The 26222-nt window shown below is 38.6% G+C and overlaps 1 protein-coding gene across 1 annotated transcript in view; it reads left to right on the top strand.

Annotated features, from left to right (window-relative positions):
• LOC150086829 (uncharacterized) overlaps nt 1–26222 on the top strand; it is a 641413-nt gene that overhangs the window by 367167 nt on the left and 248024 nt on the right. The window contains exon 18 of the mRNA XM_090372286.1: nt 10134–10259. Coding sequence (XP_090228412.1) covers nt 10134–10259 — 126 coding nt within the window. The remainder of the gene's footprint in view (nt 1–10133; nt 10260–26222) is intronic.

Here is a 26222-nt window from a genome sequence, read left to right as displayed (position 1 = left end):
CATTGTTCATCCATAATAATATATGTGCATGTGAACTTCCTCGATGTTGAAATTCAATGCATTTAAAGAAATTCACAACATAATATTTCCCATACAGACTAAAGTTTTCAATTTTAAAATTTTGAGTATACTCTCAACAATTTTATTAAAGTATGTAGCACTCGTTACGGGGTCTTCCTTTATTAATGTAGCTCTCTCCATGTAAGGTAGATCCATAACTTCGTTAGTTGTAATTTCTTGTTTCTATCTGAATTTGTATAACATACATAGTAATATGATCCATGTTGGTTCACATGCACTCAACGTCAAGAACATTGTAGGTTTTCCTAATTGACGAATCATGACAGACACATCTCATTCACGTTGACTCCAATAATATGCTAAATTGGGAATTGATTTTGGAAATGCCAAGTTAGACTCCAATGACTTTTTTATGAATTCTTTCGATTCCAATATAGAATGAATAATGTTAGCTGTTATTCCTACAGCTAACAATTGATTTAAATGCAATTTTAAAATTTTCTGCGGTATGCATTCGCATAATTTTCATTGCCATATATAGCAAATGTTAGGGAGTTACTCCATGACGATCAGATCAATGAAATTCACTCAGTGCAATCCAATTTTAAATTTTCGTGCATGTCCCAAGTATATAGCTGGAAAAGAAAGTTCTTCTGCATGTATATCAAATATGAAACTTGTTGGAGATTGTTTGTTTGTTATTTGGTTTTTAGGAGCATTAGCAACTAAGGCCATATTGCTCCGGGATTTGTGGTGGTCATTCCTTTCCGCATCCTCCATATTTGGTGGTGACGGGCTCAAACCCCGGTCTAATCAAGAAGCGTGTGCTACGCACTGCTGCTCCTTTCCACCTGGCTACGGAGGCGCCTCCTTGGAGATGATTTCCTACCCGGTGCTATACATAAATATTTATCTTCAGACCATAATAATGTTTGTTGTTGAATTAACAATAGTTCATCATCATTGTTGACACAATATCATCTGAATGTTCCTGTTCACTATCATCATTTGTTCCCAAGGAATCGTCACTCATTTTTATGCCATAGAATTTATGCAAAGGTGAATTTATCAAATACCGTAACCATATTTTCACTATTTTCTTCTGCATACATCCTTGTAGATATGATGATTTATGTATGAGTCTTCATTTTATATGTACGTTAATGGCATAATCATCATCTAATTCTCTAGGTAATAGATGAACCATTGTATTTACGTTAACTGGTACATTTAATCTTGGGGGTTCACATCTGGTGAGTATGGGCTTGGCACACCCAGGTCCTGATGAGCTAGATATCATCATTCTTCTTTATCATGGTGATTCCTTTCTCTCTCTCTCAGGGTAACTCAGAAAATTTTTTTTTTTGGCTGGTGGAACATAAGCCTCACACTTCCTTGCACTACAGGACTAATAATAATAATAATAATAATCCCATATTGTCCATGTTCATAACGTAAACAACAAATTTGCATAAAGGGTAATCGTAGTGATATCAAACGCTCAGTTACAACATCAGTGGAGGCAAATCATTAGGATATGTTGGATATATAAATCCATTTGACTTGCCCATAGTTGGTATCCATTACTCTTTTAATGAAGTATGACATGTATTACATGTCATGGAAGTACTCGCTTCTTGTAAAGGAAATTCATTTTGAAGTAATTCATATGAAGTTGTTGGAAATGTTTTCAAATCTAATTGAAACCATAAACAATCACAAATGTTACAACTAAATCCAAATGGTTTTTTCTACACTAGTTTTTCAAACTCACTGTCAGCTCGTGTAGACACTATAAGGATGTAATCAGATAACTCATTATTAGCCATTTCTAATTTGACATTAGCATTAGCAAAGGCACATGATGCAAGAAAGCAAGCTTATATAGCATCATCCAAAAAAAAAACCAAAAAAAAAAAACCCCTTATTTCACCTATCCACTCGCTCCAAATGTTTCTCACGTTCTGCCTTGAATCTAAGCTATCAACTTCTACAAAGACAGATGGAAGTTTGTTCCAGCAACCAACCACCTGCTGGTTAAAGGCAAACTTCCACACATCTATCCCACAACCGTCTTTCCTCAATTTAAATTTATGCCCTCTCAGGTGATTATTCTGAGCAAGAGGAAGAATCCCATCAGAATTGAGCATGTTAAAACCATTCAAGGCTTTATACACCTATAGAAGATCACCTAGCAGGTGATAGTCTCCAGACACTGTAATTTGCGAAACTTAAGCCTTTCTTTGTAAGAGCAACCCTTTGTTCCATTCACTAATCTTGTTGCCCTTCTCTGTACTCGTTCCAGCAGCTCTACATCCTTCTTGAAATGAGGCCTCCAGACCTGTATACAGTACTCAAGGTGTGGCCTGACCATTGCCTTATACAAGGGGATAATCACCTCCTTATCCCTGCTAGAAAAGTTCCTGTATATCATTGACAAGACACCATGAGCTACTCTTGCAAACCATCTGCACTGCTCAGAAAACTTCATATCTGCCTGCACAATTACCCCCATGTCCTTTTCACTCTCTACCACTGTCAGTGTAATACCACAGAGTTGATACGTTACTCTAGGGTTAAAAGGGTTACTGCTTCCCATATGTTGCACTTTACATTTGTCAATGTTAAACTTCATTTGCCACCTCTCAGCCCATCTGCTCAACTTTTCTAGATCCTGTTGCAGCAGAGTACTGTCATTAGCATCATTAACAACCCTGCCAACCTTTGTATCATCTGCAAACTTGGACATTAAGCTTGATATACCATCATCATTATCATTTATAAATACAGAAAACAACAATAGACCCAACACTGAACCCTGAAGGACTCCACTAATAACATTAGTCCATGAAGAGCAGTATCCATTGATTACTACTCTCTGTCTTCTCCCACTCAACCATCCCTTTATTCATGGCAGCAATTTGCCTCCAATGCCACACTGCTCCAATTTGTGCAGCGGTCTTCCATGTGCAACAGTATCAAAGGCTTTTCTAAGATCCAAATATATGATATCATAGTTATTCTTTGCATCCAGTTCCTTTGTGACTACATTGTAGTATCCATTCAAATTAGTCAGACAAGACTTCCCCTTAACAAACCCATGCTGTGTCCGAGCTATAACTGAAGTCTTGTCTAGATGATATTGCAATGCATCTTTAACCAGTGCCTCCACTAATTTCCCTGGAACAGAAGTTAAACTAACAGGTCTGTAATTGCCTGTGTCTCCCTTTGACCCTCCTTGTGGATTGGGGTCACATTTGCATATCTCCAGTTCATGGGTACCTCCCCTGAGTCCAGAGAAACTCTCATAATTATGGCTATAAGGGTCTGCTTACTTCCTTTGCCACCTCCTTTAGTATAACTGGATAGATTCCATCCACCCCAGGTGCCTTTCTTGTGTTTATCTTCAACAATTTTTCCTCCACTTTACTCTCAGTTATTACAAGATTATCTAGCTTACTGCCAGAGTTGAATACACCTCTGGCATTCAACTCCCTGAATAACTCCTCATGTGTGAATGTTGATGCAAAATATTCATTTAGTTTGTTAGCTACCTGAGCAGGATCATCAACAGTTGAACCATCGATATCAAGTGGACTAATCTGATTCATCCCCTTCCTTCTAGAGTTTACATAGAGTTTACACGGTAGTTACCTCTTTGAGTAAATCCCACTTCAGCACACTGTGATCACTGCCACCTGTTGGTTTATTTTTCTGCAGATTCTTGATGCATGAAGAATCACTACTGATAATCAGATCAAGAATATTACTCCCTCTAGTTGCCTCCCGATCATGCTGCTGTTGAAAACAATCATCCAATAAATCCCCAAAAGTCTTGGTAGTGTGTGAGTGATCAACTCACAAATTCCAGTCAATATCTGTGAAATTAAAATCCCCCATTATAAGACACTCTAATTTACTAGCCCACTCTATTTCTCTGCACAATTGCTCATTACAGAAATTGTGAAGTAATGAGCTTAACGCTGATAATTACCTGCTTAACGCTGATAATTCGTTCCGGAAAAACAGAGCGCAAAGTGAATCCACGCTAGCGAGCACCATATTCCCATAAGGTAACATATATATTTGTGAGTTGCGGTCGATGCCATAGGATATTTCCTAATCAATAATAAACGGTAGTGAAAAGATGCACAAATGTAGGTCAAAACATTTAATATTCAAATATTTGTACATATAAAATATTCTGCATTATACATGTATATAATTATGTGGTAACTACTACATATCAAAATTAAACTTAAAATTCCAATTAAAATCATGAATTTAATTGATCTAAATTGATTTAATTTAATTGATGAATTTAATCATGAAAAATGTGTCCAATTTGAGTTCAACTTTGGCCCTCTTCCAAATAAACTAAAAGGGGTTTTAATTTTAAATCTCCCGCGGCGTTACCACCTAACTATAAAGTCAACCGATCCTTCGCTACTTTGAAACCTGGCATGTTTTTTTTTTTTTTCTACAATATAAAACTTATTTTAGGCATTCGTTTCCATAAAAGTCCTGCTTCATCTATGTTAAAAACTTGTTGAGAAGCATAACACATAATACCCCTCTTCAATAATTTTAACAAGTTCTTTTTTGAAAGTTTTGGCTCCTTGATCTGCACTTGCGGCTTCTCCCTAGATTTTAAATCTATTCAACCAGCCCTTACTAGTTTTAAATGGTTCCACATTTTTTTTTTTTTAGGTGAGTTTTCTTCAGATCATCATATTGGCTAATCTCTCTCTCTCTCTCTCTCTCTCTCTCTTTATAATATTTAACTTAACTGAATTCTGCATTGGATATTATCTTCAATAAAATTAGTTAAAGTCTTTCCATTTCAATCCTAATAGCCGGCCTAGCCCTAGTTGCTTGCAATGGAACAGCTATCTTTCCCGCTGCTAAAATTAATTCTTTATTTTTTTTTATAATTGTTCTTACAGTTAAACTTGCAAGTCCTAAATTATGGCATACATCCACTTGTCTTTGACTGGAATCGATTTGCTTCAAAATGTCTAATTTAATTTTCAAATTCAGTCTTTTTCTTACATTTATATTCTTCGTACTGCGCCCAGACGTTTTTTCATTCTTATCCGCCATTATTAACTCTTCGAAAACGTAACTGCGTTGGTTGCATTAATTATGATACAATGTTCAAGTAAACTGTCCGTTACGCACGATGTCTAATACTGTACTGAGTGATGACTAGACTTCGGATAAATGCATATAACAGAAATATTACAAGCAGTATATACTTGATATTTTTTTAAAATGTTGATCTCGGAACTACGTTACAAGTCACTGTACTGCATTAAATTAGCGTGCGAGAAAATTTCATTGAGTGTGGAAACGTTTTAATGCTGTTTTGCTATTCATTTTCAAACTATTAACTCCATTCAATGAAACGATTTCGTTAAATATGCCAAAAATGCAATCTGTAAAAGAGCGTTATGGTGATCTGTGACAGTGTTATAGTCAGATACGGATTATAATATAAGAACAGCGTTATGGCAAATCAGCGTAAAGCAAACCACATTATAACGGGGGCCTGCTGTATACTCATCAGATTCATTAGGCCTATAACACACACCTACTCTGATTTTTCCTTTCCCAGTGCTTATGTCACTCCAAACAGACTCAACATTGCATTGTCCACCAACATCAATTGGATGCACTTCCTTAGATTGCATGTGTTTCTTAACTAACAGCATAACCCCTTCTCCCTTCCTGTACTGTCTATCCTTTCTGTACACATTGTACTCCCCAAATTTCAGTTCTGCACTGCTTATGTCGGTGTGACACCATGTCTCTGATATCCCAACAATATCTGCCTTTGATGTCTTGACTAGCACATCAAGCTCATTGAATTTATTAACTATACTCCTAGCATTGGTGTACATGCAAGTATACATGCACCTGTTCCTACTCTTAGTTACCCTAATGCAGCCCATGTATTTACTTGTTCCACTATGACTCACAGCAGTCCTGGAAATTCCCATTGCCTTGCTTTTCAGGCTGCTGCTCAATTGCATTTCAATAGAAGTGCTTCTTTTTGTGCACGATATTCCTTCCTTCATTCTGCTGGAGTTATAGATTTGTCATAAGTATCAGGCATAGTAGAACTCTGTGGTTGAATTTCATTATGATTTGGAATATTTGGTTGGTTGTTTGGTTTTTTTAGGAGCATTAGCAACTAAGGCCATATTGCTCCGGAGAAATGCAGTGGTCATTCCCTGACCTATCCCCATCCTCCATATTTGGTGGTCACAGTCTTGAACCCCGGTCTAATCAAGAAGCATGTGCTACACACTGCTGTTCCTGCCCACCTGGCTATGGAAGCGCCGATTTAGAATAGTTTAAATTTCTAATTTCCTTTTCTTCCGTTGATGATATTCCTTCATTATTTCAGCTCAAATTTTTTTGGGTGCAGTTTGGGAAGTCCCATTCATAATGAAACACTCTTATTGAATTTCATTCGAATTCACATTTCTGTTCAACTTCCCTTTCTTTCTTTCTTTCTTTCACGATATTCCTTTGAATACTGGGCTGTAGATTTTAGCATGGTTAATCATTATGCTGATATAATGGTATAACGTCACTGCTCAATTGTACTTGTTGCTTCACTGCACTTGTTTCCTACAATTTAACAGTGATGCACTACGTTATACCATTATAACTGCTGCATCACTGCACGCAACAAGTACAATGCAGGTGCCCAAAAAAAGACATTTTTAACATCCAGTACAATGCATGCACATCAGGTTTCATGACAATTTTATATAATGATTTCTAGGAAATGTAACGCTTTTAAAATTCCAGTAAAGGCATTTTTAATGTCAATATACAAAATAATAACCAAAACGTTTTGGTTATTATTTCCTAAATCAATTATTTTTTATAATACTTTATAATCCAAAATACAATAGCAATAACCTTGTGTACAATAATTTAATTGTAGGCCTAATTACACTTTGTTTCTTATGAACTGGGTATTCTCATGTATATTTGATTATCTGAACCAACCTTATCGTAGTTTTACTGTGTTAGGGTCATCCAGTAAGTTATTACATATACCCATGTGTCTGTAAATTGCATGTGTTCTCTAGTCAATTTGCCTGTTTTGCTGGACGAAAAAACTGTTTCTGGGGGAAAAAACCTTGCTATCTATGCCTGAGACTGACTAACTCACCACAGAGTGAAAAAAAAGCCCATAAAATTTTCTCATCTCAACGATGGGATTCGAATCCAGGCCTCTGCCAACTTGGTGTGGGGAGGACGGTGATGACACCACTGTGCTACCCATGCAGACAGTTGTGCATTTGTCATTTTTTGAGCTCTCATTATATGGACGCCTAGGCTTTCGCCCATATGCCACTCTTATCATTATTGTTAATATTACAAAAATCTTTGCAAGGTAAAATTATCACACGTAACAATTATAACAGTCAATCTTGACTAATAACAAAATAACTTGAATAGTACAACCTTTAGCCTCGCGGTGGAGTCAGCATCTCTGCCCCACCACGAGTTTCTGTCCCCACCACGAGGAGGTAGGTTGCCCTATCCAGGAAACCGCCCAGACATCTGCCGGACAAATAATAAAATAATTGATCATAATTATACAATATGAATTATACATAATTATACAATAAGCTTCGACCATTCATTATCACATTTGACACCAGTCCAGTCCCTAAGGACCCAACAACAACATTATTGTGACTCTTCCTGGCTGGTACCGGCAACAGCCAGGAAGAGTCAACCAGTTTAGCTGTTAGAGGAGCCCACCCCGACCCAGCACTAAACTAAACTCAATCGAGTTCAGTTCTTCTTTTCAGTATGTCAACTGCATGCAAATAATTAAGACATATTCTATCATTTGCAGCATGGGCCGAGGGGGACTTCCTCCTCCAACAATTTACACACTTCAGTGTTTCTGCACATCTCATGCAGGTCTTAAATGTATGGCCCTTCCCAGCACAGTGACCACAGAACTCGTCCGAGTCACAATACCGGGCCACATGGCCATACGCCATACATTTGTAATATTGTGTTGGAGTCCATAGGTCCTGGACCCGGTGGAAACTCCAGTCCACAAAAATTTTTGAACGATTTAACAGCACTTTTCTAATATGTGGGAAAACCTCCACCACGTAATTATATCCGAGAGAGTTCCTGGCTTTATTTCTCATTAGCACTTTGGTCTCGGAGATAACTTGGTCTTTATTGACACCTTGGTCAACCAAATTTCTCTCCCAAAGCTCCTTCAAGAAATGTTCCTGAGAAACTTCTGGATCTATGTCAAACACCACAAGTCGAGGCATTCTCCGAAGGTTCTGCTCAACCTCCAGTCCTAGATATTGTACTTTTTGGACATTCCTGTATCTTATGGACATCTTGTTTAGAAGCAACCTCAATCACCACTCTTTTATTTTGTATTGGTCTTACTTAAATCACCTTCACATCCATTAGAACCGGGGCAACTCGGCCCGCCAGCTCAGACTTGACATGGTCACTAGATTTATACTTATTTGACTTAGCCTTTAAAATTATGGTTGTCGTCTTGGTTTTTATTTCTTAGGAACCCACAGCATCCGCATACGTTTTTGGCTTAGAAACTCTATCTTCTGTTAAAATTTCTAGCTTAGCCTTTAGTTGATTATTCTCAAGCGTCAACGTTTGAACAGCGTCAACCATCTTATCCCAGTAATTCATAACAATATCCACTTCTTTTCCTGTGGCTTTATGATACATTACCATATGAAACCTTAGCTGATGTCGATAATAATTCAATTCCTCCAAACCCGTCTGGTTGAGGAGTTCAGCATCGGTCTGTACCATTTTTTCTGGAGAATAGAGCCTTGGACTCGCCCTGACTGAAGTTTTCCTCAATGGTGGTTCAACTAGATCCTCTTCTTCCGATTCTTCTTCTGAAGAAGTCTCAGATACTTCTATCTGAGGCACCAGAACCTTCCTTCGACTTGTTGGCATTGTTAGTTATTAGTTGTTAGCAATACAATAATCAGAACTTGACAAATCAGAACCGAAAGTAATAACTCAGAATTTTGAAAAATAACAGCCTAATTAAGCTCACTCTGCCAGCTGGGGGATCTATCACCCCAGCTGGCAGATTGCCTGTTTTGCTGGACGAAAAAACCTGTTTCTGGGGAAAAAAACCTTGCTATCTCTGTCTGAGACCAACTAACTCAGCCACAGAGTGAAAAAAAGCCCATAAAATTTTCTCATCTCAACGACGGGATTCAAACCCAGGCCTTTTCCAACTCGGTGTGGGGAGGACGGTGACAACACCACTGTGCTACCCACGCAGACGGAAGGTGGTGCATGGGGGAATAAATGGTTTATTCAACAAATTTTCAAATACATGCAACATCTTGATTAAGTCAAGCTAGACAGATTTACCTGTACAGTTGAGCCAGCATTTCATGATTGGTGGGAGAAAGAACTGCGCAGACTGTGAGCACATTCGGGCAGAGTGAAAAAAGAAAAATACGTGAAATTTCGTCATTGGCAATGAAGATTTTATGAACTCAACAATGTCAAACTATATTCGCAGAGGAGCCGAGAAGATTGCAATATTTATTTAAAGAAAATGACGAAAATTAATGGGTTTTAATTCTGTTTCTCAAGAGTTATTTTAATTTTGTTCTTGTTTTAATAAATTATTTGAATTAATATTTTAATTTTTTTTTTTTTTTTTTGTAAAATTTGTATTGTTTGACTGTTTCAATAAATGAATGAGAATATTAAAAATTGTTTATTACTTCGACATCCAGAGGTGGTACATTTGTACCACCTTTCACCATGCTGCCGGTGCCCATGCATGGGATACATATAAAGTATTAGGTGACGGAGAAGCCTATGATAGATATAAGACTAGTCTATAGTCAAGTCACAAATGAGGTTAGACAAGCAAAGACAGATTATTAGAAATGTCCGGATGATCATTTTTGGATACCTGGTTACAAAAAAAAAATTAATGAAGAGGCATATGTTGACTATTATCATTTAGATAATTTTTTATGCCCTTGGCTGTTTTAATGTGTCTTTGAAATGTGTTTTTACAATGTTACTTTTATACAAATTTACAGATATTAATGAATGTCAGGAAGGTGCCCCATGTAACAGTGATCAAACATGTGAAAATACATTAGGCAGCTATAGTTGTTCCTGTCAATCTGGATTCTCTCTAGATCCTCTTAGAAGAACATGCATCGGTATAAAAATATTTTAATATTTCTTTTAATGTTTTGGTTAAGAATTTTTAAATAATGATATTATATTAAATTTTGAAATTTGAGATCTCGTTAAAAATTTCAATACTGCATTATTTTTACAAAAATAAAGAACAACATATGAAATGTTTGTTTGTTTGTTATTTGGTTTTTAAGAGCATTAGCAACTAAAGCCTTATTGCTCCGGGGATATGCGGTGATCATTCCCTGACCTTTCCGCATCCTCCGTATTTGATGGTCGTGGGCTCGAACCTGGTCTAATCAAGAAGTGTGTGTGCTACGCACTGCTGCTCCTGGCCCACCTGGCTACGGAGGCCCCAAAATATGAAATATATCCCCTTTCAAAGAGTAATCTTTTCTCATTGTAAGCAATTAATTTATATCTATCCCCTTTCAAAGTAATCTCTTCTAATTGTAAGCAATTATTTTATATATATATATATATCCCCTTTCAAAGTAACTAGACAAGACTGCAGTTATAGTTCAGACACAGCATGTGGTTTGTTAAGGGGAAGGCTTGTCTGATCAACTTGGTTATATACTGCAAGTTGGGGCCCCTGAGTGCCATGCAAGCAATTGTGACAAGCAATTTTTCTCTGTGATTCTTTGAAATAGAGTACTCTTTGAAAGTGATATAATTTTATTTTTGTTGTGTGATTTTCTTCTGTTTTGTTTACTTAAAGTGGTTCTTTGCCTAAAAAGTCTGACATAAGAACCCAGAAAGGGAATCTACCTTTCTTTTTTTAGTACTTATATTAAATACTAACTTACTCTACTAACTTTAATAACCACTTGTTTGCTTGTGGTACCGCTCCTATCTCCACGTGGTGGGGCCGGTAACCTGGGAGAAGAAAGTCCCTCTCCCAGGGCTAAAAGGAGTAAACATGGACACTAATGACTTCCCACAATTATAGAGCTCTCAACACTACAACCATGAAACTGATCATGACTTCTCACTGTCAAAAAGACTGTCTTCACAGCCTGTCAGCAAGCTCTCCCCTTTCATCATACAACAATGCTTTGAAAATGCAGCAGCGTCTCCAAAAATGGTGAAATGTCTTCAATCTGGTGACTTGCTCTCTCTCACCCAAGACACTCTGACCTACTGTTAAGACTTATATCTTTAAGTGGAATTCCAATTCAAGTCATTCCACATAACACCTGAATTCTTCCAAGGGAGTGATCAGTGAATGGGACCTATTAAATGTTTCCAAGGAAGAAATAATCCAGGAACTAAAGGATCAAAATGTAACTCAGGCCAAGAGAATCATGATATGAAAAGATGCCACCTTAGTCCCAACATGTAGCATAATTTTAACCTTCAATTCACCGAATCTACCATCCTCAGTCAAAGCAGGTTATTTAAACTGCCGTGTTCTGCCCTTTATCCCGAACCCTCTAAGATGCTACAAATGTCAGAAATTTGGTCACTCCCAGACAGCATGCCGTGGAGATGCAACATGTCCAAACTGTGGTTGCAAAACTCATACTCAATCAGAATGCAAGGCACAAACTCCACAGTGTCCTAATTGCAGGGACAATCATCCATCAGTTTCAAAGATTGTGATCTCTGGAAGTTAGGAAAAAAAATACAGAAATACTAGACTGAAAATAAAGTATCTTTTCAAGGAGCTAGAAGACAAGTAAAATCAAGCATGCCAAAAACCACTTGCGCTTCAGCTACCCATAGTCACAATTCAGTAGCATGTCAGACAGAAGTGCCAGTCGACAAATCTATCGCCAACTGGGCTCAATCAGTATTATCAACTCAGCCTACATCTGAATCACAGTTAGTGGACCAAAGTAATAATATGCCACTCACAGTTCCAACTCAAAACCTAACCCACAGTAAAGTGGAAGAAAAATTGCATAAATCAGATTCTGTGGAGGTGAAACAATGACAACCAGCAATCATGGATACTGATGGTATGCCCAACCAGAAGGTTTTCTTGAATTACATGCAGATGGTGATATGGAAGATAAAAATGATTCAGGATGCCCAATTTTCCCAGAAAAAAAAAAAAAAATCTAAACCTGACCGTTATAAATAACCCACGCATAAAAAGCAGACGGATTCATCTTCCTCTTACACAACCAAATAATGGAACTGTAGAGGTCTTTGCAGTAACATAGATGATATACATAAATTAATTCACCACTAGAAACCTCTTGAATGTGCTTGCAAGAAACTAATTTGAGATCTCTGGTCTCAGTTTCAATCAAAAATTACACTGTATTCAGGGCAAGACAGGGCTGACTCCAATAGTGCTCATGGAGGAGTAGCGATACTCGTGGATTCAAGCATCCCCTCCAGATGCATTCCATTACAAACATCCTTAGAAGCCATTGCCACGCGTGTTGTGAATAGTATTACTCTGACATTGGTTTCAATTTATCTTCCACCTAATCATCAATCTACTATTCAGGAACTCGAAGATCTTGTTATGCAGTTACCATCTACATTTTGTTTACTAGGAGACTTTAATGCACATCATCCATTATGGGGTTCCCCCACCTCAGACAGTAAGCTTATTGAAATGCTTATCGATAGACAGAATTTAACATTACTAAATACTGGCTCTCCTACATATGTGCATCTCCCTACAGGTTCAAAATCTGCATTAGACAAAATCTGCAAAATCTGCATTCAAAATCTGCAATCTATCTCAGAGATAGATTGGGTATCTCTGAGTGATCCTTATAGCAGTGACCACTATCCGTTAATCTGCAAAATTCAAACATCCTATTCCTTTCCAACAGAAAGTCCAATTAAATGGAAATTTTCAAGGGCTCACTGGTCAAAATACAAAACGCACATCTCATTTAACAACAATATCATTCAGTCTGGTTCCATCAACAATGTTACCGAGCACATCACGAATCAAATGCTGACAGCCGCGTTCCCTGCCATTCCTCAATATCAAGTAAGAAATAGACAAAAATTAAATTTCTGGTGGAATGAAGATTGCAACAATGCAAAAAAAAAAAAAAAGAGAAAAACAAAGCATGGAACCTTTTCCGCAAACATCCTACCACCTCCAATCTTATTAACTATAAACAGCTTAGAGCTCAAGCTTGTTATATCAGAGGCAAAGCAAGAAAAGAAATTTGGATTAAATTCACCTCATCAGTTAATAAAAATACTGATATCAGATTAATCTGGAGAAAAATAGTGTTTGAACAGTAAATTTCCACCTTTATCCACCCCACTATTGAACTGGAATGGACAAGAGCTCTCTAATCCTATCCTACAGATACATCAAATGCACTGGGAATTGTATTTTCTTTGTTGTCTTCTTGTAACGCTTATGATCAATCATTAGCATTAGCATTAGTAGAGGCATTTGATGCAAGAAAGCAAGATTATGCAACATCAGCCAAAAAAAAAAAAAAAAACCCACTTCACCCCTCTGTTCGTTCAAAATACCTGTCCAGCTCAGCCTTAAACTTATTTAGGCTATCAACCTCCAATACAAGGGATGGAAGTCTGTTCCACCAACCAACCACCCGCTGGCTAAAGGCAAATTTCCGCACGTCTATCCTACATCTGTCTTTCCTCAATTTGAATTTATGCCCTCTCAGGTGATTATTCTGAGCTAGAGGAAGAATCCCATCAGCATTGAGCATGCTCAAACCATTCAAGGCTTTATACACCTCTATCAGATCACCTCGCTGGTGCCTAGTCTCCAGACACTGTAATTTGCAAAACTTAAGCCTTTCTTCGTAAGAGCACCCCTTTGTTCCATTCACTAATCTTGTTGCCCTTCTCTGTACTCGTTCCAGCAGCTCTACATTCTTCTTGAAATGAGGCCTCCAGACCTGTATATAGTACTCTAGGTGTGGCCTGACCATTGCCTTATACAAGGGAATAATCACCTCCTTATCCCTGCTGGAAAAATTCCTGTATATCATTGACAATACTCCATGAGCTACTCTTGCAGCCCATCTGCACTGCTCAGAGAACTTCATATCTGCCTGCACAACCACCCCCAAGTCCCTTTCATTCTCTACCACTGTCAGTGTAGTACCACAGAGTTGATACGTTGCTCTGGGGTTGCTGTTTCCCATGTGTAGTACTTTACATTTGTCAATGTTAAACTTCATTCGCCACCTCTCAGCCCATCTGCTCAACCTTTCCAGATCCTGTTGCAGCAGCATAGTGTCAGTAGTGTCCTTGACAACCCTGCCAACCTTTGTATCGTCTGCAAACTTGGACATTAAGCTTGAAATACCATCATCAATATCATTTATAAATACAGAAAACAATAATGGACCCAACACTGAGCCCTGACGGACTCCACTAATAAAATTAGTCCATGATGAGCAGTGTCCATTGATTACCACTCTCTGTCTTCTCCCCCTCAACCATCCCTTTCTCCATAGCACCAATTTGTCTCCAATGCCACACTGCTCCAATTTGTGCAGCAGTCTACCATGTGCAACAGTATCAAAAGCCTTTCTAAGATCGAAATATATAATATCAAAGTTATTCCCTGCATCCAGTTCTTTTGTGACTGCATCATAGTATCCAATCAAATTGGTCAGGCAAGACTTCCCCTTAACAAAGCCATGCTGTGTCCGAGCTATAACTGAAGTCTTGTCTAAATGATCCTGCAGTGCTTCTTTAACCAGTGCCTCCATTAATTTTCCTGGAACAGAAGTTAAGCTCACAGGTCTATAATTACTTGTGTCAGCCTTTGATCCTCCTTTGTGAATTGGGGTCACATTTGCACATTTCCAGTCTATGGGTACCTCCCCTGAGTCCAAGGAAGCTCTCATAATTATGGCTAAGGGTTTGCTTACTTCCTTTGCTGCCTCCTTTAATATAACTGGATAGATCCCATCCACCCCAGGTGCCTTTCTTGTGTTTATCTTCAACAATTTCTCTTCCACTTTACTCTTAGTTATTACAAGATTATCTAGCTTACTGCCAGAGTTGGATACACCTCTAGCATTCCCCTCGCTGAATGACTCCTCATGTGTGAATGTCGATGCAAAATATTCATTTAGTTTGTTAGCTACCTGAGCAGGTTCATCAACAGTTGACTCATCGATATCAAGTGTACCAATCTGATTCATCCCCTTCCTTCTAGAGTTTTCATAAGTAAAGAACTCTTTGCTGTTTTTCTTTGCATCCCTTGCCAAGGATTTCTCGTAATCTGCCTTCGCCTGCCTAACCTCCTTTGTAACTTGGTTACAGATCAACTTGTATCTATCATAGGCTTCTATGTCACGTGCTAATTTGTATGTATTCCATGCATTTTTCTTCTCTGCCATATGTCTCATTAGTTCATCTGACATCCATTTAGGCCTAAACATTGAACAATATTTCTTAGTTGGTATGTAAAGCCTAGTTTTTTTTTTTTTTTTGTAGTTGTTGGCGCATAGACTTCTGTAGCCATAATGCACCTCCCAAGGTTTTTGTAGTACTTTGATCCAAGCCCGAGGCGGGAATCAAACCCGCGACCTTTGGGTTGCCAGGCAGGTACTTTACCCACCCGGCTAGCCCGGTCAGCATAAAGCCTAGTAGCTTCCAAGATAAGTTCTTTGAATGCTTCCCATTTTGAATTTGCTGTTGGTAACATCATCAGTTGGTCCCACTGTATAGAATTTAAATACTGTCTCCGTCCATTGTAGTCGCCTTTACGAAAGCAATAACCCTTCCCTTTACTCCTAATGGTAGTTACCTCTTTGAGTAAATCCCACTTCAGCACACTGTGATCACTGCCACCTAGTGGTTCATTTATCTGCAGATTCTTAATGCATGAAGAATCACATGAAGAATTACTCCCTCTAGTTGCCTCCCGAAATTACATTTCAAAAATGTAAAAGCATTACAGAGAAATCCAGACTGAATTTCACTGACAATTCTGCATTATCTTATAATCAACTATTTACCATGCTTGAGCTACCGCAATCTCTTACCAACTCAAGAAACAGTGCTGCTGGCCCTGATGGGATATATTATGTAATATTCCGAAATCTGGATCAAAGATCACTCTCGTTGCTGCTCATATTTTACAATCGAATTTTTTCTGAACATACCTTCCCAAGTTCCTGGTGTTATTCTTATGAACTACCGATTGCAAAACCCGGTAAAGATCATTCTGTTCCTCAAAATTGCAGGCCGATATCCCTTACCAACTGTCATAGCAAAACTCTTGAGAAAATGATACATCGCTGTCTCACTAATTTCCTCAAGTCTCAAAACTTGATAAATAACAACCACTTTGGATTCCAGAAAAACCAATCTTCATTGGATCTCGTGATTAAAGCCAAGACAAATATCAGTAATGCTTTCATCAAAAAGGAACATTTCGTCATGGTCTTGCCTTGACGTTGAGAAAGCCTTTGACACTATGTGGTGTTTTGGCATCTTAAATGATCTACATTCTCTTGACCTGAGAGGTAATTTACCATATTTTATCCAAAATTTCCTTCTACCGAGATCTTTTTAAGTTTGTTATCGGGGAATCCTCTCTAAAAACTTTATCCAAAAAGAAGGAATTCCACAAGGGTCTGTTCTCAGCGCCACCTTGTTTGCAGTGAGGATTAATCATATAACTGAACTCATTCCGAAAACTATGGATTCATTCCTTTATGCAGATGATCTCACAATTTCTTGTCATTCTCAAAACATGCATTACATTGAATGCCAACTACAAATATCAATCAATTGCATCTTGACATGAATGACACAAAATTGCTATAGACTATCCAGCCAGAAATCTACTGCCATTCACTTCTGTACCAAATGCAATATGCATCCTGAACCCGAGCTCCAGTTGAATAACCATCTTCTTCCCATAGCTAATAGTATTCATCTACTAGGATCGTTCTTTGACAGTAAGTTAAATTTCCAAAAGCACATTGAACATCTCCAAACTAGACTACTTGTCAAAAAAAACTGAACATACTCAGAGTCTTATCAGCCACAACATGGGGAGCAGATCGTTACAGCCTGCTTCATTTATATAGAACCATAATCAGATCACCAGGTGCGATCAGAACACCTCCAGTGCAAAGTTTATACATTGAAGCCCATGAATCTCCTCTAAATATCAGGAGAAAGATGTTGCTGCTGAACTATGCAACCAAGATCCAAAGCCAGATGACCCATCTTAATTGGTCAATACTTTATAATCCGCAGTTTATGATCTTCTATTGAAACAAATTGCAGACAGTTCGGCCTGCTGGTATTAGGCTAAAGCAACTAGCAGAAGATTGGGATATACACTTCAATAAAATCTTTCAAGATCCTATAGATCCCAACCCTCCGTGGTCTGTCATCATGCCATCTTGTGACAATTATTTCCACCAATGGGGAAAACACTATCTATCAGACATTAACATCCAACAGCTACACATTGCACATACTCAACATTATCCTGACTTTGCTAAAATATATACAGATGGATCAAAGTCTCAGAGTGGATCGGGTGCAGCAGTAGTACTCCCTGATACTACCATTTCTCTATCTCTTCCAACAGAGTGTAGTAATTACACGACTGAATTATATGCCATAAAGCTTGCTATAGAAAATATTTTATATATGTCAATTCAAAAGAGCATAATATACACACTCGCAAAGTTACTTATTAGCCTTGCAAAGAAACTTCCCACCTGCTCATTATTAAAGCTCATTAGAACATAGTTGATATGTCTCAGAGAGCATCAACAAAAGGTTATCTTCTGCTGGATCCCTGGCCAGCAAAAGGTAACCTTTCATTTCCTGGAATACGAGAAAATGAAATTGAGGATGATGTTGCCAAACATCCATCCAGATCAGCCCCAACAAATTCCTTAGTACCACTCACTGATTATAAAATGAATATACAAAGTACACATAAAGGTTGATGGACTCTTCAATGGCAAGCACAAATTCATAATAAACTACTTCATATTAAACCTGTACCAAAATTATGGGCTTCCAGCCTCATTGCAAACAGATAAGAAGTAATTCTAGCCAGAGCGAGAATCGGCCATACTCATTTAACTCATCTGTTCCTCCTATCAGGGCATGACCCTCCTCAGTGTAATCATTGTCATACACCACTCACAGTCAAATACATACTTCTAGAATATACTCTATATAATAATGCTCGACTAGTGTCATTCACCTTTGTCGAACCTTTGTCGCGTAGCCATATCATAGGCGAAAAATCAAATCTCACAGAATTCTTCTCCCTCCTAAAATGAATAGGACTGTATAGCAATTTCTAACTGCTTCTACATCAACCACACAGGCAGTACGAACCACTTTACTAAGTGCAATATGGCCTAAGTAGCCATTGCACTTAAAACCCGATCAACAACAACAACTGCAAGTTGGTCACAAAGGAACTGGATGAAAAAATAATTTTGATATAATATACAGTGGATTCCGGTTATTTGGGCCACCGGTTAATCGGGGCAGCCGTTTATTTGGGGCAAATCTTAAAAAACAGAACCCAATCGAGAAAATAGCCAGGGTTTACTTCGCTTAATTGGGACAAAATGCCGTTTAATCGGGGCAGGAGACCACAGCACTGGAGATCACGCTACGATTGTCTGGAGGTCACAACCATAAAACAATAAAAACAATTAGCGTTCACCTGTTTATTGGGCATTTCTGTTAGTGCAATCTATCATAAACGGATAGTAAACTCAATCTTAGTGAATTTGCGATAATACCGACAGCTGGAATTCTGTGGATTATTATGGTAAAATGTGTTTACACTTCCATGTAATCTTCAATCATATAAAAAAATTAATTTTCAGATCTTCTCTTCATTCCTTTTTAAAGCTTTGTAACTCGTTACTCCGTTCTGACTTGCGCGTATCGTGTTACTTGCAATTTGTGTGTGCTGTGTCCCTTGTTATTGATTGCTTATCTTGTTACTGTTTTAAATTTTAACCCCCACCCACAAATGTCAGTGAACAGAAATGTCAATTAGTTAGTTAGGTATGTACATATTACAGTACATATTAATAATTCCGATTATCGCGTATATTCTTTCGATTTTACGGTATCATTTAATTTTTTAATTGGTAAGGTAATAAAGGGTAAATTTGTGCTTAATATATCTTTGATTTTATAGCCTGTGGATAATATTCCTCCTATTTTCGCTAATTAGAATCGCTGTTTAATAGAATTAAAATTCAATTCACAAACGTGATCACAATGACCGGCGCTTTCTACACATCGTATAGTGGACGGTACTTTACTATGGTGATTCCATCGTAACGTGATTTGATTGTACACTGAACCAATTGTAAAAGGGGTGGGGTACATTGTATTTTTAACTATTTACGTAAAACTTCGGATAATTGGGGCAGCCGCTTAATCGGGCCAAAATGCACTAGTCCCGATGTGTCCCAATTAACCGGAATCGACTGTACTTGGATTTCAGGTGAGCTTTGATACTGTTGCACATGGAAAACTACTGTACAGGTTGGAGCGGTATGGCATTAAGGGCAAGTTGCTGCTATGGATAAAGGGATGGTTGAGTGGGAGAAGACAGAGAGCGGTAATCAATGGACACTGCTCTTCGTGGAGTAATGTTATTAGTGGTGTCCTCCAGGGGTCCGTGTTGGGCCGATTGTTGTTTTCTGTATTTATCGATGATATTGATGAAGGTATATCAGGCTTAATGTCCAAGTTTGCAGACAATACAAAGGTTGGCAGTGTTGTTAATGACGCTAATGACAGTATGCTACTGCAACAGGATCTAGAAAAGTTGAGCAGATTGGCTGAGAGGTGGCAACTCAATTTTAACTTTGACAAATGTAAAGTACTGCATTTGAGTAGCAATAACCCCAGAGTAACATATCAACTGTGTGGCAGTACTGAACTCAGAGTGGTAGAGAATGAGAGAGACCTGGGAGTAATTGTGCAATCAGATATGAAGTTTTCTGAGCAGTGCAGACAACCTGCAAGAATAGCTCGTGGTGTCTTGTCAGTGATATATAGGAAATTTCTAGCAGGGATAAGGAGGTGAATATCCCCTTGTATAAAGCAATGGTCAGACCACACCTTGAGTACTGTATACAGGTCTGGAGGCCTCATTTTAGGAAGGATGTAGAGTTTCTCGAACGAGTACAGAGAAGGGCAACGAGATTGATAAATGGAACAAATTGTTGCTCTTACAAAGAAAGACTAAAGTTTTGCCAATTGCAGTGTCTGGAGACTAGGCACCTGTGAAGTGATCTGATTGAGGTGTATAAGGCCTTGAATGGTTTAAGCAAGCTCAGTGCTGATAGGATTCTTCCTCTTTCCCAGATTAGTTGCCTGAGGAGACATAAATTCAAATTGAGGAAAGACAGTTGTAGAATAGATGTGTGGCAATTTGTCTTTAGCCAGCGGGTGGTTGATTGCTGGAACAAACTTCCATCTGTCGTTGTAGAAGTTGATAGCTTAAATAGATTCAAGGCAGAACTAGACAAACATTTGGAGTTAATGGATGGGTGAAATGGGAATGTTTTTTTTTTTTTTTTTTGTTTTTTTTTTTGGCTGATGCTATATAAGCTTGCTTTCTTGCATCATATGGTAATGCCAACTCTTCTAATTGTAAGCAATTATTTCAGTGATGCTACTATTTTCTGAAGTGCTTCTAATATTCTTCTTTTGGCTTAGCTTTTAGTTTTTAGGTTATGTTTCAGATAATGGTTTAACATCTTTACGATTAGAGTTTGTTTTAGTCTGGGGGAACATCAGAATTTATTTGGTGCTTATGCTGATAAATATGGTAGGTGGGAAACCAGTGGAATATTGTGCTTTAAAAAATCTTGGATTACAGTGCAGTGATGTGATATAATGTCGAATACATCCCTTAAATCTTTTACAATAGCAAATAAAACTACTGATTTACTGTATGACCTTGAAACAAGCCCATTATAGAATAACATTTAATGTAACAGGCATAGTGTAAATACAATCTGCACACAATATTTTTAAGTTTAAGGTTAATGACTGAAACTTTCTTTAACTTCCTAAACAGTCTTACTAGAGTATTTTTTGAAATTTTTTTTTTTTTTTTTTTTTTTTTTTTTATGTGAACCCCAAACACGAGAGGTATTAGAACCTATAGTACTTAGTACCGTGCATGGGTTGGAGGTTGAAAAGACGAAAGAAGATATTTGTTGACATTGGACTTGAACTTCTGTAGATTGTAATTTTCAGGAAATACGTATGAAGGAAGGTTGTTCCAGAAAACGGCAGTTGAATGAATAAATGAGGAAGATGAAAAGTTGGTTCTGTGGGTTTGAAGTTGGACAGTAAATGGATGTTGGCTGGTGGCGGCACGTGTTCGGACTGTTTTGAAAGAGAGAGCGGGAATTATAGAAGCCAATTCAGAAGAACAGTGTCCATGGAAATATCTGTAGAAGAGGCATGCAGCAGAAACAGTACGTCTATGAGAAAGCGAGTGGAGAGACTCTGTTAGAGATGAATCATTAATTAACCTAACTGCCCTCTTCTGAATGGAATCAAGAAGCCTGAGAGAGGTTTTGGGGGCACCACCCCAAATGTGGGAACAATATTCCATGGCAGGGCGGATTTGCGATTTATACAGAGTGAGCAGCTGTTTGGAAGAAAAGTAACGCCGAGAGCGAAAGAGAAAACCAAGTTTTTTAGATGCAGAGGAAGCAATATTTGTAATGTGCTTGTGCCAAGAGAGATTAGAAGTCAGGGTAATCCCCAAAAGAGATATATCCTTTTGCCTAGAAATTGGAGTGTCACTAAAGATAAGCATAGGAGCAGAAGAATCCTTTTTGCGAGATATAAGACAAGACTGAGTTTTAGAAGGGTTGAAATCAACTAAGTTGTCTTTGCCCCACTGGAGAATTACCTGAAGATCGGCATTTAAGGAATTGGTAGCAGATTTTCGAGAAGTTGAAGCTGATTGAGCAGGGCAAGGTTTCTCAAAATGGAAAGTTGAATGCAATGTGCTATCATCGGCAAAACTATGGATAGGATTTCCAGTCAATGGAAGAAGGTCATTGATATACAAGAGGAAAAGAGTGGGGGAAAGAACTGAACCTTGGGGGACACCGGCATTAGTGGAGAAGTTAGAAGACAGAGAGCCATCTACCATCACCCTCAGTGAGCGATCAGAGAGAAAACTGGATAACCAATTACTAAAAACAGTTGGCAAACCATAAGATGGAAGCTTGTTTAGAAGACCTTTATGCCAAACACGATCGAAAGCCTTTGAGATGTCAAGAGCAACTGCTTGTGTTTCACCGAACCTTTCCATTGAAGTAGTCCATAAATGGGTAACATAAGCCAGAATATCACCAGTGGATCGACACCGACGGAATCCATACTGGCGATCGTTGATCAGACGGAAGGTTTCTAGGTAGTTTAAGAGTTGGCGGTTAATTGATTTCTCCATTACTTTAGAAAGAGTAGAAGTAATTGCAATGGGACGATAATTGGATGGGAGGGATTTGTCACCCTTTTTAGGAACTGGCTGGATATGAGCAAATTTCCAAGCAGAAGGAAAAACACCTTTGGAATAAGAAAGTGAAAAAAGGCGGCAAAGAATAGGAGTAAGTTCAGGAGCACAGATTTTGAGAACAAGTGGAAAAATACCATCAGGACCTGGAGCTTTCTTAGCATCAAGATTCATCAAAATCCTTCTGATATCCTTTTGACGGAAGACCACAGGAGGCATTGAATGGACCGTGTTGGGAATGGTGGGAGGTGTTTTACCAAGTTCATTAATACATGAGCTGGAAGAAAAATGGGATGCTAGCAGATCAGCTTTATCCTTGGCTGAAGTGACAACAGAACCATCTGGTTTGGACAGAGGTGGGAGCAGAGATGGGCAAAAGTTGCGGCCAATAGCTTTGGCAAGAGACCAGAATGCTCGGCTACCATTAGGGCAAGAAGCAAGTTTTCTACTCTTAGCCTGTTCAAACTCTAGTTTGGACTGATTAATAACTGCTTTACAATTGTTGCGAGCTTTGGTGTAGGCAGAAAATGAAACTGAAGAATTAGAAACAAGCCAATTACGATAGGCAACATTCTTCTCTTGAACAGCCTTAGCACATTTATTGGAAAACCAAGGTTTAGATAAAGGACGAGATTTTAAAGTGGAGTGTGGGATAAAGGATTCCATTCCTGCAAGAATAATTTCACTGACACGATCTGAGCAAACGTTGACATCAGGAGTTTTGAAACAGTAATCCGACCAAGGAAAAGAAGAAAAGAAGTCTCGCAGGTCATCCCATTTTGCATTCTTGTAATGCCAAACAACACGAGGTTGGGAATAGCCATGAGATAAAGGTTCCATTGGAGAAGAGACAATCACCAAGTTGTGATCTGAAGTGCCTAAAGGACCTCTCACTTCGACCATGTACTTAGAAGGGTTGTTTGTGAGAAAAAGATCAAGCGTATTGGCTGTATGATTCGGATTGTCCGGTATTCTTGTAGGTAAATGAACAATCTGTGCTAGGTCATTAGTAATTGCAAAAGCCTCAGCATCTCGACCTGCTGGGTCGGTGTGACTAGAAAACGGAAGCCAGCTGGAGTTGTGAACATTAAAATCACCAAGGAAAATTACCTCACTGTTAGGAAAGTTGGACTGGAGAAAGTCAAGTTGCAACGAGAGGAAGTCAAAGAGCTCCAAGTGATTAGTGGAGTTGGGAGAACGGTAGAGACAACAGATGAATTTGACACAATGAGGTAGAGAGATTTTAAGCCAGAGAAGATCAAAGAGAGGAGATTCCAAATTGCCAAGTCTCTGACAGGGAATATCAGAACGGACATATGCACAAGTACCACCTTTGAGGGGAAAGGAATCATACAGCGAATAATTTGGGCATCTGAGATGAACAGTAGTTGAATCAACCGATAACTGAGATTCTGTCAGAAAAAGTACATGGGGTTTGGCAGACTGCAAGTGGAAATGGACATCGTTGAGATTAGAATTGAGACCACGTATATTTGTGAAATGAATTAGGAAATCCTTGGGAGGTTTAGATCTTTTCGCAGATAAGCTTGTTCTATTAGTTTGACAATTCATGGTGTATTCAATAGTAAGAAAAAGTGGGTGGGACATGCTGTATGGAGTAATGAAATTTTTGGATATGGCGTACATGTGGGAAGAATATACCCAGATCCTTGACATAACGTGGCCTCGACAATGCTCCCCGCATACACACTACTCGGACTCCCTCCAGTCACTATCTGGCAGAGTAGAGGTAGCAAGATTATACACTAGCTGATCCGGAAGCCTCCTAGAGAGTTACCAATAGGTTCGGTCCGGTGTACTAACTAGCGGCCGGCCTGCGAAAACCGTTTTAGAGCTGTACCCTCGAAATGTAAGGAATATTGGATCTCGCCACAACGTTCATCATAACCTCAAAAGTCATCAATCATACTGCATGATGGAAGAGATAGGGAAGGGTTGAAATAAAATATCCTATGGTTTCAGAGAGTAATTGGATGAAAATATATATTGGGTTTAGTGCTGTTTGTTTGTTTGTTATTTTGGTTTTTAGGAACATTAGCAACTAAGGCCATATTGCTCCGGGTATATGCAGTGGTCATTCCCTGACCTTTCTGCATTCTCCGTATTTGGTGGTCATGGGCTCGAACCCCAGTCTAATAAAGAAGCGTGTGCTACGCACTGCTGCTCCTGCCCACCTGGCTATGGAGGTGCCCAGGTGTAGTGCAACCACTATTCGAAATTTTTGTTTAGTGGTCGCACTGCACCTTGCCGGCATTGCTCCAAAAACATTTAACCCCAGGGGCTCACATCTGGTGAGTATGGGTTTGGCACACCCAGGGTCCTGAGTTGGATATCGTAATTTTTCAATTTCTTGGTGATTTCTCTCTTTCTTTCTCTTGGGGTAATTCAGAAATTTTTTTTTTTTTTTTTTTTTGGCTGGTGCAGCATAAGTCTCGCGCTTCCTTGCACCATATGGCTAATAATAATAATAATAATAATAATGTGTCTATATACCTATCTTATATATACCAGTACATATGCTGTGTGTATATATTATTATTATTATTATTAGTAGTAGTAGTAGTAATGGCAAATGATGCAAGAAAGCAAGCTTATCTAGCATCAGCCAAAAACAAACAAACCACCTCTTCCAATTTCATCTGTTCATCCATTCTAACATTTATTTAGTTCTTCCTTGAATTTATTCAAGATACCCACCTCTAGAATACCAGAGGGGAGTTTATTCCAACAATCAACTTCCTACTGGCCAAAGGCAAAATTCCCTCCACTTGACTCAGGGTTTTACCTGAATATCAATACATCAGTGTTTTATGCTCTCAGGTAGCAAACTTTGTGCAAAGTACATGAGAGGCTTGAATATCTGCTGTGCAACTCCTCCACTCAGGTGAACTGTATTGCTACTGGGATATTTTGAACATCCCCTGTGTTGAGGCTATATGTTGAAGCAAATCAATCATTGATGTTTTGTCATAAACAGTTTTCTCTACAGTATGTTTTTGAACTGATATCCCTGCCAGGCCACCCATATGGACATCCCTTTTTGAGCCACACTAGGAAAATCTGTACAGCACTGATAAGACTGCCAACTGCCCAGTTGGTGGTCATATACAAGGGCTACTCAGAGATTTAGGTATCATGGTAAACAAATTGGCCCTGTCACCAAAGCAACCCCCATGGAATGCCTGTGTTCTAGTGTGGTTTCTCTCTTAATAACTGGGGGAAGGTTAGTACTCCATTCATCTTCTCTCTACCCTACCCAACTCTACTCAGCACACTGAGCTGAACATTCTGACTTATAGGCCTTTATGAGAGATTGAAGAACACGGTGGATACACTCGAAGGATTTAAATTGGGAGTCCATCAAGCTGTCAGCTAGCCACATCACTGCCAGAGCTTGCAATTGATCATCAGGCAATCCATCAGCAATCCCTAAGGCAGAATGCACCGGTCCTACAGGAGCGAGTTGTTGTCAGTGATTCTATTATCA

The sequence above is a fragment of the Mastigoproctus giganteus genome, chromosome 4, assembly GCF_048544385.1.
Source record: "Mastigoproctus giganteus isolate SK-2022 chromosome 4, ASM4854438v1, whole genome shotgun sequence".
Lineage (NCBI taxonomy): Eukaryota > Metazoa > Arthropoda > Arachnida > Uropygi > Thelyphonidae > Mastigoproctus > Mastigoproctus giganteus.
The sequence above is the reverse complement of the archived record's forward strand: the minus strand, read 5'-3'. Positions and strand labels throughout refer to the sequence as shown.